Below are 18223 nucleotides of genomic sequence, written 5' to 3' on the forward strand. Positions count from 1 at the left end.
TAGCATTGCAAATGCAACCAGCCGTGGTAAAAAAAAAAACTAGCACAGGACTCTTGGGAAGCTTAAGATGTTGAAACTCTCTGAAGTCTCAGTTGCATGAGAACTATTTTCTCTGAACATGTCAACTAGAGGCTGCTGTATGAAACATCTGTGGCCCACTGGCGCCCCCAAGTGATTCATGTTGACACAGTCAAACCCCAGCAGCAAAGGACAGGGGTTTCTCAAAATTAGACTTTTATGGGGGGGGATTTGCGTAAATGCATACTTTTGACAAGATAATAACTCCGAGTCAGTCGGGTCATCCCACATAAACAGAGATGACGTCCGCGGGGGTCCGGGGACCCCCAGGGGTCTTTGAGGGGGGTTCCAGGGAGTCACCTCCCCAGCTAAATGACTGATACTTGAGAACAAAATGAACTCTTACAGGTCTGTAACTCCAAGAGTGTACAACATGGTTTGTAACACTGATGATTTTACAGTGTAGATTTGGGGTCCTAGAGATTAAAACAGGTACTTTACCACTGTGCCACCCGAGCATTAAACCCATTTTCTATTTGCATTAAACCCATTTTTACATTTCTGGTTCCACAGTGGAATCACTTACTTATTCGACGAGCACTGTACATTGGTCAATGTGGTGAAGTTGTTCCTGACTGTGCGGAGACTTGCCAGGACCTTAAGGAAACAACAGAATAACCTGAATCAGCCATTACAATTAATGTACTGTTAATCATGACATGGGTGTTGAATGAGGGCAGAAACAAAAAGGGGTCTGACTCTTACCTGCGCAAATGGAGTCACAATCAAGTCTTGTTCTCCATGTCTGAAATAACAAGAAAGAGTAAATCAGTAGGGGTCTTCACGGGTCAAACATTATGGACCTGAACCCAAATGGACCCAGAAAATTTGCTCTGAGATCTGAATGGTTCCAAAAATGTTTTTTAAATGACTGACCCGTACCCTAATTGGACCCATGAAATTCTGGTAATATATAGATCTGACAAAATAATTGCAATTGCAAAATGCTGTTCTACCAGCAGATGCCAGTGATAAACTACTCCATTTGGAATATTGCAGTTTGTTGCCCGCAATGAGAGATAATCGTATGTTTTCACCTCGCTGAAGAATGAATGCATGATCAAGCACCTTTGATCTGCTCTCTCAACTCAAGTGGCAGCGCGACGCGTTGTGAGCTTGTAGATCTGCTATTTTCAGAGCGCAACACCCGAGAGCAACCAAACATAAAATGACTTGTCTTAGTTCCACTGGATCTCTTCTCCACTAGTCCCTCTCTAACATTTTAGTCTAGTTTTTACTTGTAGATTAAATTGTTTTTTTGAATTTTTGAATTTGTTTTTATTTAGTTTTCGTGAGTGAAAAAAGGAAGTCGACGAACATTTTTCATCATAGTTTTAGTCTACGAAATCAACAGTGTAAAGGTCATTACACACCGGCGATTATGCGAATATATGCAAAATTCAGACTCGTTCCGAATAAATAAGACGCTTTTTCGCTTCGCCTTTTCGCTCCGTGGAAGCTTGCATTGACTTTATAAGGTTTTAAAAAAAACGTATTATTCGCATGAAAAACTCGCCCCCGGAGTGTAAGGACCTTTACACAGCACTTTAGGCGATTCACTCCGAATCAGTCATCCCGAGTACAGGTCTTCTCGGATTCACTTGGGTATATTACACATAATAATAAACAGACCTGAGGTAATAGAATCTGAAACCCAGCTGATTATAATAAAACATGGACCCGATCCGTGTCTCGGGTATTGTCTAGTATTTTCGGACCCGTGAACCTTCTAATGATTAGTTTGTTTGATGCTTATAACTTGATATAGTTCACTGGTCCGGGGGTCGGGTCCGGGGGACCACCAAGGGGTCCAAATGGACACTTACTGGTCCTTTTTGTTTTGTTCCAATTGTACACTCTCGGAGTTAAATTAACACTGAGAATTGCACAGTATAGATTGGGGTCCCCAAAGAGAAAACATGGTGTACATGTGTACACTCTCAAGAGTTACAGACCCTTAAGGTTCCATTTTGACCCCTGGTGGGTCCGGGACCACTGAGAAACAGTGATATAGCTTAAAGATGTAGCTAGTGTGACAGTGTGATATTTAAGTGCGTCAAGGTGAGGTGCCAGAGTGAATGAGTAATGACTGTAAAAGAGTACAACCGCCACACTTGAAACTCCATTAATACACCTTTTTATTGTCGATTAATTAGTTCTAAGTGTGCAGGCTTTATTGCTTTTATTGCTAGAGATAAAACACTGCTTTACATAAAATGTGCACCTTTGAAACTACAGTAAAAGCCCATCTGAATATGAGCACAGCAGGGGCTTGAGAAGATTTATGCATCATTTAATGACCTTGTAGATTGGCTATTTTCGATGCGCAAATGTGATGCACAACAACCCAAGTATAACTCAGGCTTGAGGCAACTAATCTCTGTCAGCCCCACTGGCCTAAACATGTAATGTTGTATTAAGTAGGAATAAACACACAAAGTACCCGGGAGGGTAAGAGAGGGGAGGCAGCCAAACTGAGAGTTCCTGTTCTACACGAAAAAGCAGGTGGGCCACCAGAGGCAAAGAAATTGAGGGGAAAACTAACTTTTTTTTCACAGAATGGGTGCCCAGATTGTGAGGCAGCAGACTCACAGTTCACTGACGATGGAGGAGTTGCGGGACATGGACCTGGGCGACAGCTCATAGTCGCTGTCAGAGCGGTAGAGGAAGGACTCTCGCCGCCCGCCGTGTGTGGCCAGGTTGGGATGCAGAACCAGGCCCGAACCCGGAGATGATGCCTGGAGGTCTGAAGGGCTGCCGCACGCCGACGCGCCATTTTCTATTTCAAAGCTAAGAGAGAAGAGAAGAGATGAGAGAGTAATGATGAAACATGGATTAAAGCGAAATAAAATCTCACCACTGGAAGAAAAAAAAATTGATTTGTGAAACAGCGTGAACGGAGGCGCCCCCCAGACTAGCACTGTTTCATAACCAATTAGCACAATATGTCAAATTATGATGTTTTGATATACAGCCAGCCAGTTGAAGAAATTGCAGATTGAGAGGTTTTAACCATTGCTTTTTATGAAATATCCGAGATCATTGGGGTTTTCTGGAAGATTGAACATGTTGCTAGTTTGACCATTTCAAATGCTCCTTAATTAAAAACATAAAATAGGCTATCTACAAGCTCACAACGTGTCGCAGTGTGACACGTTGTGAGCTTGTAGGAAGCCAAATGACTGAAATCAGTCATAACGACAGAGAACTTTAATCCATGATGACCATGACGATTCTGTCTCTTTGTAGACACAAAACATTCATCAACTATATTAGGCGATACTATGCAGGCTTGCACAATTATCATACCAATCAGATCATCAACCACTCAACCTTTGTCTGTTTAAAAAAAAAAGTACTTCCAAAAACATAGGTCAGCTCCATAAATAGTGAGCAAATGTGTGTGTGTGTGTGTGTGTGTGTGTGTGTGTGTGTGTGTGTGTGTGTGTGTGTGTGTGTGTGTGTGTGTGTGTGTGTGTGTGTGTGTGTGTGTGTGTGTGTGTGTGTGTGTGTGTGTGTGTGTGTGTGTGTGTGTGTGTGTACGCGCATACCTATGCATGCACCTATGCGTGGGGGGGGGGGGGTCACCCCCCACGTGCATAGGTCTAGGTCCTAGACCATGCCGTTGTTCAAAGTCCATAGACACGGATGTCATACACACAAAGTTGTGCGTTTGATCTGACGAACGTGCTTTGAGGTGGGGAGGGGAACCAAAGAAACTACTGTCCATGACTCCAAAATCAGCTCAGACATGGGATCTGTTATGGTACTCTGTCTGATGTCAGTAGTTTTGTTAGTTTAGTTTCTAACTAGGTTTCATCAACCCTCCAAACCTCTGTGGAGAAAATAGAGACGATACTGGATGAGTGTGAAATGTGATATTTGCATTTCCGTCTGTCCAGCGCTCGTACAGACGTACGGGCAGACACAGTCCATTCTTCACCATGAAAAACGGGGTGACGGACCGGATGGGTACTTATGTAACCAGATCACCAGGCAGGAAGCGGAGGTCAGATGGGTGGGACTGGGCTTAGAGGGCAGAGGTCCAAGGATCAGCGGCCCCACAAACCAGGACAACGTGATGCCAGTAATCCTCAATTAAATGAAATATTCATTCGCGGTTCTGATTTTTTATTTTACAGTGAGAGAGAGTGAGATTGTGTGTGTGACAGAGAGATACTGAATGGGAGAGAGGGCTCAAGAGTGAGAGAGACAGACAGCCACAGATTTTGTTTCCGTCTCGGATGTAGGCCTACTGTAGTACCTGCTCTTAAAGGAGAGATCCGGACATTTTAAGTGTTATCTTTGATGTGTCGCTTATCACTCACCATCATTGAAAGGGACGTTGAGTTATTTCAGAGAGTCCCGTGTCGTCATTTTTTCGACCCCCTCCGTTGGCATAATGCCGAACGAGCTAACGCTGGTTGCTTGTTTCTCTCCCAGAACCTGGCAACTCGGTGTTGCCAGGGAGAGAAACAAGCAACCAGCGTTAGCTCGTTCGGCATTAGCGTTAGCTTGTCGGGGACTTTCAGTGCATGTTTGAGTATCATGAGACTCTACAATGAGCAGTAGTAGAGAAAAAAATAACTTTGCATCGGTTATAATAGACGAATTTCACTCATACACGGGCTCCCATTATGCCAACAGAGGGGGTCGAAAAAATGAAGACACGGGACTCTCTGAAATAACTCAACGTCCCTTTCAATGATGGTGAGTGATTAGCGACACATCAAAGATAACACTTAAAATGTCCGGATGTCTCCTTTAATAAAGCCTAATTTATCATTGATGAAGACCGCTTCGCTTGCCAGAAATAACTGAAGAAGCTATCACATCATAAAAACAAAAGTATAAATTAGGCTGGGGCCTTATCATGATCCACCCACGAACATCATGTTTATTCCACCACTGCATTTAGCAGAGCAACCATAGCTTTAGAGCGGCTATAGCCGAGTGGTAAGTGAGCCCGCCTGGGGAGCCAGAGCCCCTGGTTGTCCCAGGTACGATTCCAGGCCAGAAGTGTGTCCCTGAGCAAGGCTCTTAACCCCTAATTGCTCCTGGTGATCATAATATGGGTAAACGCAGAGCACAAATTTCACGTATGTGTAGTAGTAATCTCTCAAGAACGGATTCAGAGCTGCGCTACTGAATCTGTCGGGAGCCACCCGTTCAGAACGTGTCAACGTTGGCCTACAAGTGGGCGTGCCTTAGATCAGGAAGCGGGCCGTGCTTTTACCCAATCAAATGTAGTGGGCGGGATTTACATCTGTGCGTTCGCTTCCCACTGGAAACAAACCCAAACTCATTTAACACATTGAGTGCCAAAACCGGAGATCTACAGTTTTGCAAATACACCCGTCGAGTGCCATAACCGTAGATCTACGTGTGTTAAAAATTATTATTATTATTATTATTTTTTTCACATGGGGCGCTCTAAAGCAAATTAGGAATGATCCTCGGACATTGTAAAATGGAATGGACGGATTCGAATCCTGTCCAAAAAACGTACCTCCCGTCCTCTCCAAAGATCTGGAGAAAAAGGTCCATATCTTTTTACAGTGGTGAAAACGAGCCATTTTCGACGCACGATCACTCTGCAATGGCGGATCGCGTTAGAAATGTTATTGTTCCAGTCGAAAGTCGGGACCCTCGACCATCGCGCACGCGCCCTTTGTTTACATCGGCGTCCATGTCGTGGCATCTACAGCTCTAAACAGATCAGCGTACACGGTAAGAAGCGCTGGCACTAGATGTACCCTGTTTTAAAAATCCTAAATGTGTTAACAATAGCGTCCTCGGAGCCGACGAAACCACGGAAAGTTATTAACATTTTAACTTGTTCTTCCATTATAGAAACAAGTGGGCTTACAATCAAAACGATCGTTTTGATTGGAGTTTCAGCCTACGTTCAAGTTTTTTCTAAAACAAAAGAAAAGTGACAGAGGACTTGTTGTTACCATGGATATGGATTGTATACAGTCACTACATCGCGATGACGACAGTGGTGAGTGACATTGTTTGTACAAGTACGTATATCCATATAGAGTCCCATGTGCATCCGTGCGGTGCAGTTGGTGCGGATCTATAAATAGGACGATATAATCAATGCGGGTGGATGGCGGATGGATAATAAATGTATACGTGCGGATTTGGGTGACGCAAAAGCCCAGCCGCGCATCTCTAATGTGCAGATATACAGTGACGAAAAACACCCCAAGGAGTGGGGACCAATATTATTATTATTATTATTATATCATAATCCAACTGCACTGACACGAGATGAGCCTGTCCTCAGGAATCACTCAACAAGCTCACCGTCTATCCTTAATGGAACCACGGTCAGACCGTGTCAGCGTTTGACCCACATTCAGCCACCACACCTCCACACCATAATCTGTGTTATACTTGGGATTGTCCGACCAGATATGCCACCGAGATACTCTCAACGACCCCACACCTCTGCCAGGGAAGAGTGATGGGAAATGTGGACGCTGTAGTGTAGAACACACACACGCGCACACACACACACACACACACACACACACACGTATGTCATCCAGGGTATACCAGCACAGTGTGCGTCATCATAGACGTACGCAAATACTCATGGTGGTGCATTTAAAATCCCTTAATCTGACACATGCATTAAGCCGTAGTAGTATTTAACAACCTGGGTTTGCTATAAATCCTTAATCTGCAAAATAGAGCAGTTGAAATAGATTTAGAGAGAAATAGACGTTCAGTTATTACTTTTAAATATACAGTGCAAACAAAACAAAACAATTTTGATGCATATCGAAACTTCATATGACCAAAACTTTTTAGGATTAAAAGAAAGATCTACAAGCTCAAAACGCGGCGCTTTCGTGCCGCGTTTCAAGCTTGCGGATCTGCTACTTTTGTGTGACACTGTAGTAGGATCAAGTAGGGCATTAATTTACAGAAAAACACGAAAAGTTTAAATATGGAAATAAGAGGTTTCTGCCCGACAGCAACGATATGCTTATTCGAAAATACACACATACTGTAAAGGCCTTTACACGCCGGGAGAGTGACGAATAAACGCAACTATTTCAAACTTTGATGACGCCTGTGTGGAGTTTGCATGTTCTCCCCTTGTCTCCTAGGGTAGGTACCCTCACAAAAAACATCCAGTAATCCTGGTCTCTATACTGCCTCCCCCTGAACAGCCGGGGCGCCTGCTGGAGGGGAAAGGAACTGGTTGGAATAACGTGCTCCTTCCACGCGCTACGTCCAACCGGGGAAACTCCCCGCTGTCAGGTGACAAGAAGCGGCTTGTGAGCTCCTCATGCATTGAAGGAGGCATGAGCTCAGTTCGAGCTCTCCATAGGCTGGCAGAGGGAGAGTAGCGCCCAGGATTACATAGGCAATTGGCACTGGGTGAAAAAATGGGTTACAAAATCGTGGGATAAAAAATTTGTAAAAAACACCCCAAAAAAACGGTGATGCCTGGTGATGCCTCATTCATACAGGTTGATGCCTTGATTCACCGTCAAAATAAAACCTGATCTTGTAAAGATGTACTCAATCAATCACACACACGAGTCAGAGCTAATTCATACTTCATTGTACGATGAAGTATGAATAAGTACAGTATGACTCTACAAGCAGCTATAGATGCAACACACAGTTCATCAAATGAATACATGTAATCGATTATTTAAAAAATCAATGAGCAATAATGTAATAAAAGTATCAATTAATAATCTATCGCGATTTGGGTCATGTCATTATAGGCATTGTGACAACGCGTCACGATGCGCCGCATTGTGAACTTGTAGATCTGCTATTTTCACTATTTTTGCACCACATCGCTGTACGACGAAATATAAATTAACGCTTAAGTGGTTAATCGATTCATTGATTTATGATATAAAAAAAACAAGCTTCTTGATTAGTCAATTAATCAAACTAAAAGTAATCAACTAAGAAAACAATCGACAGTTGAAGCCCGCCTACAAGCAACACCATCTGTCCTCGGGAGTCGAACGTCACCTGGGTGCAGAGAGGTGGCCGAGCACCTCCTCGCTGAAGTCAAAGTGCGCTGCCGAGCGGCCTCTATGGGACTTCCTGAACATTCTCCTCCTCTCCCATTCCACTCGCCTGCTCCCTCTCTCCTCGCTGGCCATGACTAAACACTGGCCGCTCTATCCGCTGTGTGCACACATGCACACAGACTTACACGCTTGCACATACACACGCTTACACATTACACACAGACTTACACGCATACACACGCTGCTCTGTCCTGCAAAAGGCCACATGCTGTCTGGACGTAGGCTGAGGCTGATGACCACAGGACAGAGGGCAGACCAGGGCCGGACTCCAGGGACTGGACTCGTTTCCCTTGCTCTCCGTTCATCTGAATGCTTCTCTCTCCGCCGATCTCTCTCTCTCTCTCTCTCTTAATCTCGCTCTCTTTCTCTCTCTTAATCTCTCTCTCTTTCTGTCTCTCTCTCCCCCTCAATTTGTCACCGTCTGTCTGTCTCTGTCTCTCTCTTGGATTATGGAACCCAATTTCATGAAAAATGTCAGTGGGTGTTACTGTTCAATGAGGAGAATATGTGCCCATCTTATACCTGTATTTAGGACAGGTACGATCTGCACAATAAGACCCACAGTATAAGGCCGAAACGTTGCCCTTGTAGTAATAAAACGTTTTCTCAGCGTGCAGATATTTTACCTCTCTTTCAGTAGATGTTAAGTTACTGACCCATAAGGGTCTATTTGTACACTCTCAGATTTACAGTCAGTAAGGGTCCATTTGGACCCATGGGTGGTCTCCGAACCAGACATTGAGAAACAGTGTGTGAAATTTGCATTTCAGCTTAAACAGCACGTTTGTCCATCACGTCACGTCGGCCTCTCTCCCACAGCATGCCCATCGCCTGCCGCACATGCATCTGCTCCAAAGGCAGTTTATTATTTGTACAGCACATTTAAACAACAAGGCAATTCAACGTTAAGCAAAGGGAACAAATGACATTTGAATTCAGTAAAAAAGAAAAAGTATTACAGCGCAGAAGAATGATAAAAGAAATCTCAATGAAAGGCAGCGGCAAACGGAAAGCTTTTCAGCTGTGATTTAAAATGACAGAGTTGCAGCAGAGCTGCAGTTTTGTGCGAGTTTGTTCCAGACGTGTGGTGCATTAAAACTAAACGCTGTTATACTGTATATCGGCTCCAAAGCCTCATGGAGAGAGGGGAGTGGTGTGTGCGTGTACCAAAGATGGCCACAAAGAAAGAAACCTCCAGTCCATTGTGATTGCACGGTGACATGTTAACAACCTATTTAGTAGATGAACAGACTAAATTGGGCTGAATTGAATGGACGTGGGGTGCTGTATGGTGTGAAAGGAAAGTAAGTGCAGAAGCACAGTGAGGGACTAGTCCCTTCCTCTTATGCAAAAACTGCCTCTCACTGTTTTACAAAGCTTGTGTTGGGAGTTGCTCTTTGCAATGAAGTTGTACTGTACACTTGTTGCACAACGTAAAAAAAGTGGCAATTTCCACCATCCCCTGGGACCCCAAATGATGCCCCTGCCCTGTTCCTAAAAAGAACAAACAAAAATGAAAGGAGGCTTAGAAAAGGAGTCGGAAATAGAAGGCTTGACAAAAGGAGGAACTACAGTATACTGTAGGTAGAGGGGACTTGGGCATGTTACTGTTTTGATTTTGAATTTGTCAAAATTCTTTCTAAAATAGCAGATCGACAAGCTCACACAACTGGTACTATATATGGTACAGTATACAGTAGATAGAGGGGACTGGGGCATGGGACCACAGACTGTAAGTAAACAGTTGTGGCCTCGAGTCAACCATGGAAAATTATGAAATGACCACATTTCAAAATCTGCCCATCATCATACAAAACAGATCCTGAAATCCGTAGAAAAGTGAAAGTTCAGACTGTTCAGATGTCAGTGTTGTTGTTTTGTTTCGTTTTCCTTTGGCACGTCCAAGCCAGTCTCAGCGCTAACTAGATGAGTGTGACTGGGCGATGTCTGAATGGCCACGCGAAACCAGAGACATCCATTGTTGTCTGAGTGGAAACAGATCAGCGTAGAGGAGGGTGGAGACACACTGGCTGTTCTTTCTTCACCAAAACCACACAGCTACAGCACAGTACGCCAATCAACAAGCTTCAGGGAATACACACGGTGGTGGACAAATACTCAACCCCCAGTACTTGAGTCAAGTATAGATAATCCTGGTCAAATATTACTCAGCTACAAGTGGAAGTTGCTCTGTCAAATTTGTGCTCAAGTTAAAGTACTGCAGAACTTGCTGAAAATAAATATTCAAAAGTGGATGCTTTAAAAAAAACTTAAAAAGGTAGGGTAAGTGATTTACTTTTGTTAAAATAGGTATATATTCTGATAGTACTCATTGCTATAGAGTGTTTGTGCAGTAAAAGGAGTCTCCCAGGTCTCTCCAGCTCTTTATTTAACAGAAAATGCATTTTCAATGCTCTCTCCTGATTGGCTTAAATGTTGTCACTTTTCTTTTTAACAAAGAAAGAAAAATATCACTTAGCCTACCTTTAAGTATTCAAAAGTACAAATTCCCTTTTCTTTTTTAATATCGGCGGTCACTTGCCCTGCATAGGATGAGGAGAGTGTGTGTGATCTGAAATGGGAGAAAACCTCAATAGGCGGCTGTTTGTGGCAACAGTGGAGTCATTCTCAGTACTGCTGTATGGGGTCGAGACAGGGACGCTCACAGCACAGCAGGAATGGGCCCTGGATGGCGTCTAGACTACACAAGAATGCTACAAATGGCACTAGGTGACACAGAGGCGGACCACATCAGACAAACGTGGACCTCTACGGGGACCAACCACGGGTTGGGAACTGCGTCAGGCACCCGGAACTGGTGGCAGGCAAACAGACTCTGTGGGAGCCAACACAGGGCACAAAAAAAGGAAGGAAAGAGGCTCACCATCAACGTAGAAACACTGCGGCGCTACAGCGGAGCTAACAACACTGCAGAGCTCAAGACCCTGATGCTAGACAGGAGGGTGTGGAGGGCAGCGATTCAGAAGTCCGGAGTTGGTGTTGGCTAGACCGCAGTCTCGCATCGCAAGTACAGCACTCAATTAAATGTACTGAATCCTGTGTATTCAGTCAAGTGAAGGGCCTCATTGAATGTTTATTCAAATGGCAGATAATGATACTATGAAGTGTTACACAATAATCACATTTCCCTGACAAAAATACTCACACTGGGCTTTTCAACAAATTCAAAATCTTCAGGGGGAAAACAATGAAAAGAAAGAAAAACATTGGGACCCTGGTGGAGATGTAGGAAATGATTGTATCTGAACAATAACACTTTTCACATTGCAACACCAGATCCAGAGCCACATTGGATGGCAACATTCTTTTTTGTTTGGGCAGCAGTATTTTATCATTTTGAAATTAAAACAATAAAAGTATTTATTTTTTACATACATTACAGAGTATTTTGTAATTATTACTGATACAATTATTACTGATAAACGTTTTCGTTATTGAGCCTCTATTTCAGTTCAAGCAAGGTTGAATACTGTCATTTCTTGCAGAGTGAATTCTGCTCAGTGAGTGTGCACTGTGCACCTCATAAATGTCACATGCCCTTTCATTTCATTCTCTTAACAGCCTTTTTACATTTCAGTCTATCTGTGACATTTCACTTATGACTCTGACTCGGCCTCTAAATTATTCTGATGTAATATTACTTAGTAGGCTGAATCATGTATGCAAATAAGTGACTTTGTCATGCCGTTGCAAAGTTAAGCTGAACATTTAAAACTAAAACATGAATAATTTGGCAAAAATCAACATGGCGTGGTTAAAACATTGCAAAATGATTATCAAAGATGACAACATTTAATCAAATGTATCAATTTAATCGATTATTAAAAATACTTGATTTAATAAAAATAAAGAATTATAATCAAACATAAAAACAAACATTTTTTTTTGCCAATCTACAGGCTCACAACGTGTTGCAACGCTATTTTTATGCAACGCTGTTCTATGACAAAGTACAATGAGTCATTGATTAATCAGAAAAGTAATCAATAGAATAATCTCTAAAAAGATAATCAATAGTTGCAGACCTAATCCAAAATGACTTGTGTATTGCACAGATTCTGTCATATCACTCTCACACACACACACACACACACACACACACACACACACACACACACACACACACACACACACACACACACACACACACACACACACACACACACACACACACACACACACACACACACACACACACACACACAGCATTTTGTACTATTTTGAAAAACATTTTAAAATTGTTAAAATAGCCAATTTACCATTTAAAAATGTTTTTCAAAATAGTACAAAATGCCAAAAAAGTTTAGGCATAAGGGGTAAGGCGGCACACAAGATAGCCCCCCCCCCCATCTAAAATCCTTACCAAGTGTGAGCTACAGTGAAGCGCCTGTAACGGCGCAGATCCTTATTGCCAGCCTGCCTGCGAAAGCACCTGGGGGAGCTGAGAGGCGAAGCTGTCAGACTCTTTGCACTCTGACCGTGATGATGACTGACGGGATCAATGCGACCGCCGCGCTCCTCCTGGTCTAGGATGAGCTCCATGCTTCCAACAACACTGCACTCCATTCCACTACTACTCCTGCTTAGAAAGCTGCCCGTGTCCACTAGTCCAGTGTCGGAAGAGTGGAAAACCGAACGGTCGGTTTCTTCCCTCCACAACAGTCAGCGTCACACACTATTCTAAAGTTTAAATATCACTGCCCTCAATCACTTGCTGACACATTTTTGACATCTCTCCATTCCCAAAGTGATATTCACTCTGCTGTGGCAAGGGTTTTTAAAGCTACCAGACGGAGTGGGATTCTCACAGATCTTGGCTTGACCGTGATTGGCGAGTGTCTGGTTTCAGTCGAGCCCCGAGAGGATGTGATGTCACCCCCCCAAAGATTACAAAATAACACGGACGCAAGCTGGGTTGGCTAATCAATGATCGTCAGAAACTCAACACAACACAGCTGTGAAGCGTCACCGCCAGTAATACACACCAGTGGTTCTCAAGCTTTTTAATTTCAATGACCCCTGTAAACCCTGGTAGTGTACAAATGGAACCCGTAACGGTTCATTCGGTTCCATTTGTACGCTCTCAGAGTTGCAGACTTGGCTGTAAGGGTCCATTTGGAAGACGCTCAAGGAACACAGAGGGTCTCTGGACCCCACTTTGAGAACCACTGACATACACCAACTAAACAAACCAAAAGACAGGGCAACAGATCATTTTAAAACAAATGCTGGATTCAAATTCAAATCATGTTAAGAAACAGCACCTATTTAATTTTTGGCATTCTCATAAACAATAAATGTTCCTGTATATACAGTACATTTTGGTGTTTGAACAGCTCAAAAGTTCCCATACTCAAGGCTGTGATGACAGGAGTGGAAGAAGTCCAACATACACCCAAGCTCAGTATAAACAAATACTTATGTACTGTATATCATCAGTAGACATTTCATTTAATGTCATAACTAAACAGAAGGAATGCTTCCAGACCATTGCAAATAGAGCTAGTTTTAGACCAGCGTTAGTGAGCTTGTCAGAAAAGATGATAAAAGTCTGCAGGTAGCAGCCAATATAATTCCCTTGCTCAATAGTGGCAAGTGCTTTATGTTGAGTGAGTTAAGCCTGAATTATACTTAGTTGCTCTCTGGTGTCGCACATTGAAAATATCAGATCAAGGAAAAAGATTAAATGAAAGACATTTCAGAGAACTTTGGTCGCTGAAGAATGTGAAACGAAATGGCGAGGCCCTCTGTGCTATGACTCATTGTGCGGGAAAAACATAGAAGCAAGGAAGGTGTTAGCACAATCGTGCACTATATCCTGAATAACAGCATGTGTCTTTTGTCATGCCATGTCTTGTTTCCTTCTGTATTTTCTACATTAGATTCATAGTATTTGACCCCAAAGCATACAGTAGATGCTGCATCTCAAGGGGCTATCCTCTCAATAAAGTCTGACCAAATTCTGACCAAAGCAAACAACCATGAAGCACTGTCATCACCTCTGATGTTTGCTGCGACTAAGGCTGTCACGATCATGACATTTTACTTGACCATTAAATGTAATTAAATGACCATTAAATTAACAATTTAATGGTAATAATTACATTTCTGTTTGCCTTTTAGGCTTTGTAAAAAAAAAAGGGGGGCAGATTTTACAAAGAAATTACTTCAACGATGACAGGTATCATTAATCATAATAAATAATGTAATATTAGCCAAACAAGTTGTGAGCTTGTAGATCGGCTATTTCCGCAATTTTTTCAACAGATGAATTCATACAGATGAATGGAAACGATTCTGACGATTGTGCAAGAAATAACTGCGATTACCTCAAATAATTGCGATCAGGCAAGTCATTAATTTGTGAGCAGCCTACTGTACTGTATACAGCGGTGACTCTCACCTGTTGGGGTCAGCCTGGGTGATGTCGATGCGAGGCAGGGTGGTGATGGGCAGGCTGGTGGGTCGGATTCGGGCCCCCCTCTCCTCTTCGGGGGTGAGGGAGACGGACCTGCCTCTCTCCCTGTCCCTCTCCATCTGCCGCCACGACAACGGAGGAAGCTGCAGGTTGCCGGAGAAACGGCGGTAGCCCCGGCGTAGGTCCACGCCCAGAGTGCTGCCGGCGGAGAACAGCATCCCCGGAGTCTCCTGACAGGCCGATGGGACACAAAGGAAAATCAGGGTAAACATTACATGTTCATTATGAATCGGCGGTGGCAAAAGTACTCAATCCCCAGTACTTGAGTCAAAGTAGACTTACAAACAAGGAATTGTTGCAGATGGAACGGGTTTTTTAAGTGCCAAGCATAAAACTGAACGCATTGCATGTTTACATTATTTAGTCCACATTAAAAAGTCTGTTTTGTGATGCTCTTTGTTCATATTGGGGCACTTGTGTCTGCCCTGATCAGAAGCTGATCGATTTGACTACCTTGTTCATAGGCAAGAACCTCCCTAGTACCCATGAATATTTTTTTTTTTAAATCAATAACTTTATTTGTATAGAACCTTTTATACAAAACATGCAGCTCAAAGTGCTTTAGATTAGGTATAAAACTAATGGAATCATGTGGATCTCGGCATCCACATGGGAATGCACGGTTCCAATGTGGATCTTGGACTTCATGTGGCCAGCCTGCCCTGTGCATCAGTCATCTGTGATGTCACATAATTTATATATGATGTATGACTCCAAATATGGGCAAGGTTTCAGCCCGATCAGAGCCCCTTTGACAGCATTAAAATGAGGAAAAGTTAAATATTAAAAAAAAAGTATAAAACATGTGAATTTGCAGGAGTACATAATGTGATCTACTGGCTGTGTGCACAAGACTTTTGTCACTGATCGGTCCAGCAGTTTGCCAATTAGCTCCAGACGAAGACAGATGGACACAGTTCTCTAGACAGCACTGACGGAACAGGACATATGCATTAAAAGGAAGCAAAAGGAAAACAAAATGCTTTGCATTAAAAAAGAAAACAAAAAAAACTTAAGTACATTCATGAATTCAAGTCAAGCACTGTTTAACTGTTCTCTATCTATCTATCTCTATCTGAAATGAGACAGTCATACTTGGTGATAATGAGCACTGAGCAGTCAATAATATCACCAGAAATGTTGACATTGGGTGCCTGAATAAAAAAACGTGATACAATGGCTCAGCTTTAAGCACTAGGGCAAGGTATTCAAAGCATGAGAACTTACAGATGGCGGCAGACAGGAGATAGATATCGAGTTAGAAAGAGTTTAGCTAGAAAGAGTTTCAGCACTTGTTGAAGGCAAATTGTTTACTCTTTCAATAGTCACAACAAGCAGTACAAGTTGAAGGCCCTGTGTTCAGACTTTCCCTAGTCACAATAGTCACTCACAACAAGCAAGGTATAATATTGAAGTCAGGGTTCATGCTATCAGTGAACTGCAGATGAGGGTTGGTTCCTTTCATTGAAGGAACTATGAACTGCATTGATGTTGAACTCTTTGAGGAACAGAGACAACTTTGTTATGGCACTGAAATGAACTATACTTTATCTTTTTTCTTTTTAATCTAATATAACCTTTGAAAATCGAACTGACTGATGTTGCGGTTCAATTTTACCGTTTCATTTTACTGTCCTGCAATGAACTTAATGCAAGTCATTTGTGTTGGGAAAATAAGCAGGGTACTGCGTTTCATAAATGCATGTTAACCTTTGCGGGGTGGGTGGACACTGACATTTTGACTAGTTTAAAACTTGGGTGAAACCGCTACATTAAAAAAAGCCCCATGTCCCATATTTTTAAGTGACAATGTTGACAGTTCTGGTCAGCAGTGTGTCATCGTGGACGTCATGGGACAGATGCTGGGTCCTTGTTTTGTCTCCTTGGTTGTTGTTGTCCTGGGTTAACCACTGAAACCCTATGTCAGCCATTCCAAACCTGTGGGCCAGGGCCCACTGGTGGGCTGTGAGGGTATTGCAAGTGGGCAAGTGTGTTTGATTGATTGAAGCACTTTATTTAGAAAGACATGTGCACTATAATGCAGTGGTTCCCAAACTTGTTAGCTCAAGACCCAAGACTCAAGACCCGAAATAGAAACAAATTAGACGTTTGCCCGGGACCTAGTCTCGCGTAGCCAGACAACTATTCCACAATCTCCGAATGCTATTCACCTGTTTCCTAGGCTGTGTGTTTTCCACTTCCTGTCGATTTCATTGGATATCATTGGTCATCTGACCAGTTTCATTGGATTTCATTGGATCAAATCGACAGGAAGTGGAAAACACACAGCCTAGGAAACAGGTGAATATAGAGTCTGGAACTACACCTCCCGAAATCCGAGAGAGGAAGCTGGCACATTTTATTTTTTAATTTACATTTCTGCTTAGCATCAATCTATACAGTATATGCTTAGGGTGATTTTGATTCATACTAGGATAAATTTGCGCGACTGTAAAGACGACACGGAAGTGGGGAGGAGGCTTGGCATCCGCTTTATATTGTAATCATGATCAGAGCTTCCGTGTCCCTGACTGTATGACCGGAAACATTTGAAAGTTGTGGGAGGCAACTACCCCGGGACCCAAACTACTGAAAATAGCAGGTCTACAAGCTCACAATGCGTCGCTTCACCCGCGTTGTGAGCTTGTAGATCGGCTATGTTCACTATTACAATTAAAAATATATATATTTATGGAAATTATTAGATTTGTATTACTTTTGAAAAAGTTGGAATTGTTTTGAATTTATGAACGTTTTTTTCCCCCTTTTCTTTAGAAAAATATACTTTTTTTTTAAGATGTAGGAAATTGAAAAAAGGGGATATTTTTACCCAAGACCCATACAAATTGCTCCGCAACCCAAAGATGGGTCCCGACCCACTGTCTGGGATATAGTGCTATAATGTATCCACAAAATATCCATACCAAAGCCCACCTCTTTTGCATGAGGAACAACTAGGCCTAGTACTTGTATGAAATTGTAAGGAATGCCAGAAAGACAGACTAATTTTAAACAAGTTGTAATTCTGTCTGTTTTGGTTTTACGAGTAAGTTCCTTGCTTGCCCTACAACACCTTGCAATCCTAAATGTATTGTCTAACCGGCAATCCATTGCAAAGGGGCAGTTATCATATATTTTCAATAGCTGTTACTATAAGAATAAAAACCAGGCCACTAACAACTGGACAAGTAGAAATGTCAGGCTGATAATCTGGCTGGCAACTGGTAAAACGATTAGGTTTGGTACTATGTCGCCTTGTCTACTCTAAAAACAAACATTAGTTTTTTTCTCAGAATAATAAAGAAAATTGTTGTATATTGTATATTCATCCTACAATATATTCATAAGTCTAATGGACTACATTGGACAACAATTGCCATTTCTTTCTTAGGCCTACATTTACACCATCACACCCCTAGAGGGCACTGTAAGACAATCATAAACCATCTATTACAGTAGTGTTAAAACTCAGAATGAGATGACATATCACAATATTAGACTTTACTTTGATCCAAAAGAGAACACGGGGACATCCAAAAATATTCAACCAAATAATTAAAATCAGCAA

The 18223-nt window shown here is 42.5% G+C and overlaps 1 protein-coding gene across 1 annotated transcript in view; it reads right to left on the minus strand.

Moving 5' to 3' along the window:
• LOC308094013 (3',5'-cyclic-AMP phosphodiesterase 4B-like) overlaps positions 1–18223 on the minus strand; it is a 77831-nt gene that overhangs the window by 51008 nt on the left and 8600 nt on the right. The window contains exons 2-5 of the mRNA XM_080440442.1: positions 14581–14825; positions 2671–2868; positions 784–823; positions 605–675 (exon numbers count right to left, since the gene is read on the minus strand). Coding sequence (XP_080296568.1) covers positions 605–675; positions 784–823; positions 2671–2868; positions 14581–14825 — 554 coding nt within the window. The remainder of the gene's footprint in view (positions 1–604; positions 676–783; positions 824–2670; positions 2869–14580; positions 14826–18223) is intronic.

The sequence above is a fragment of the Gymnoscopelus braueri genome, assembly GCF_963280865.1.
Source record: "Gymnoscopelus braueri genome assembly, chromosome: 10".
NCBI lineage: Eukaryota > Metazoa > Chordata > Actinopteri > Myctophiformes > Myctophidae > Gymnoscopelus > Gymnoscopelus braueri.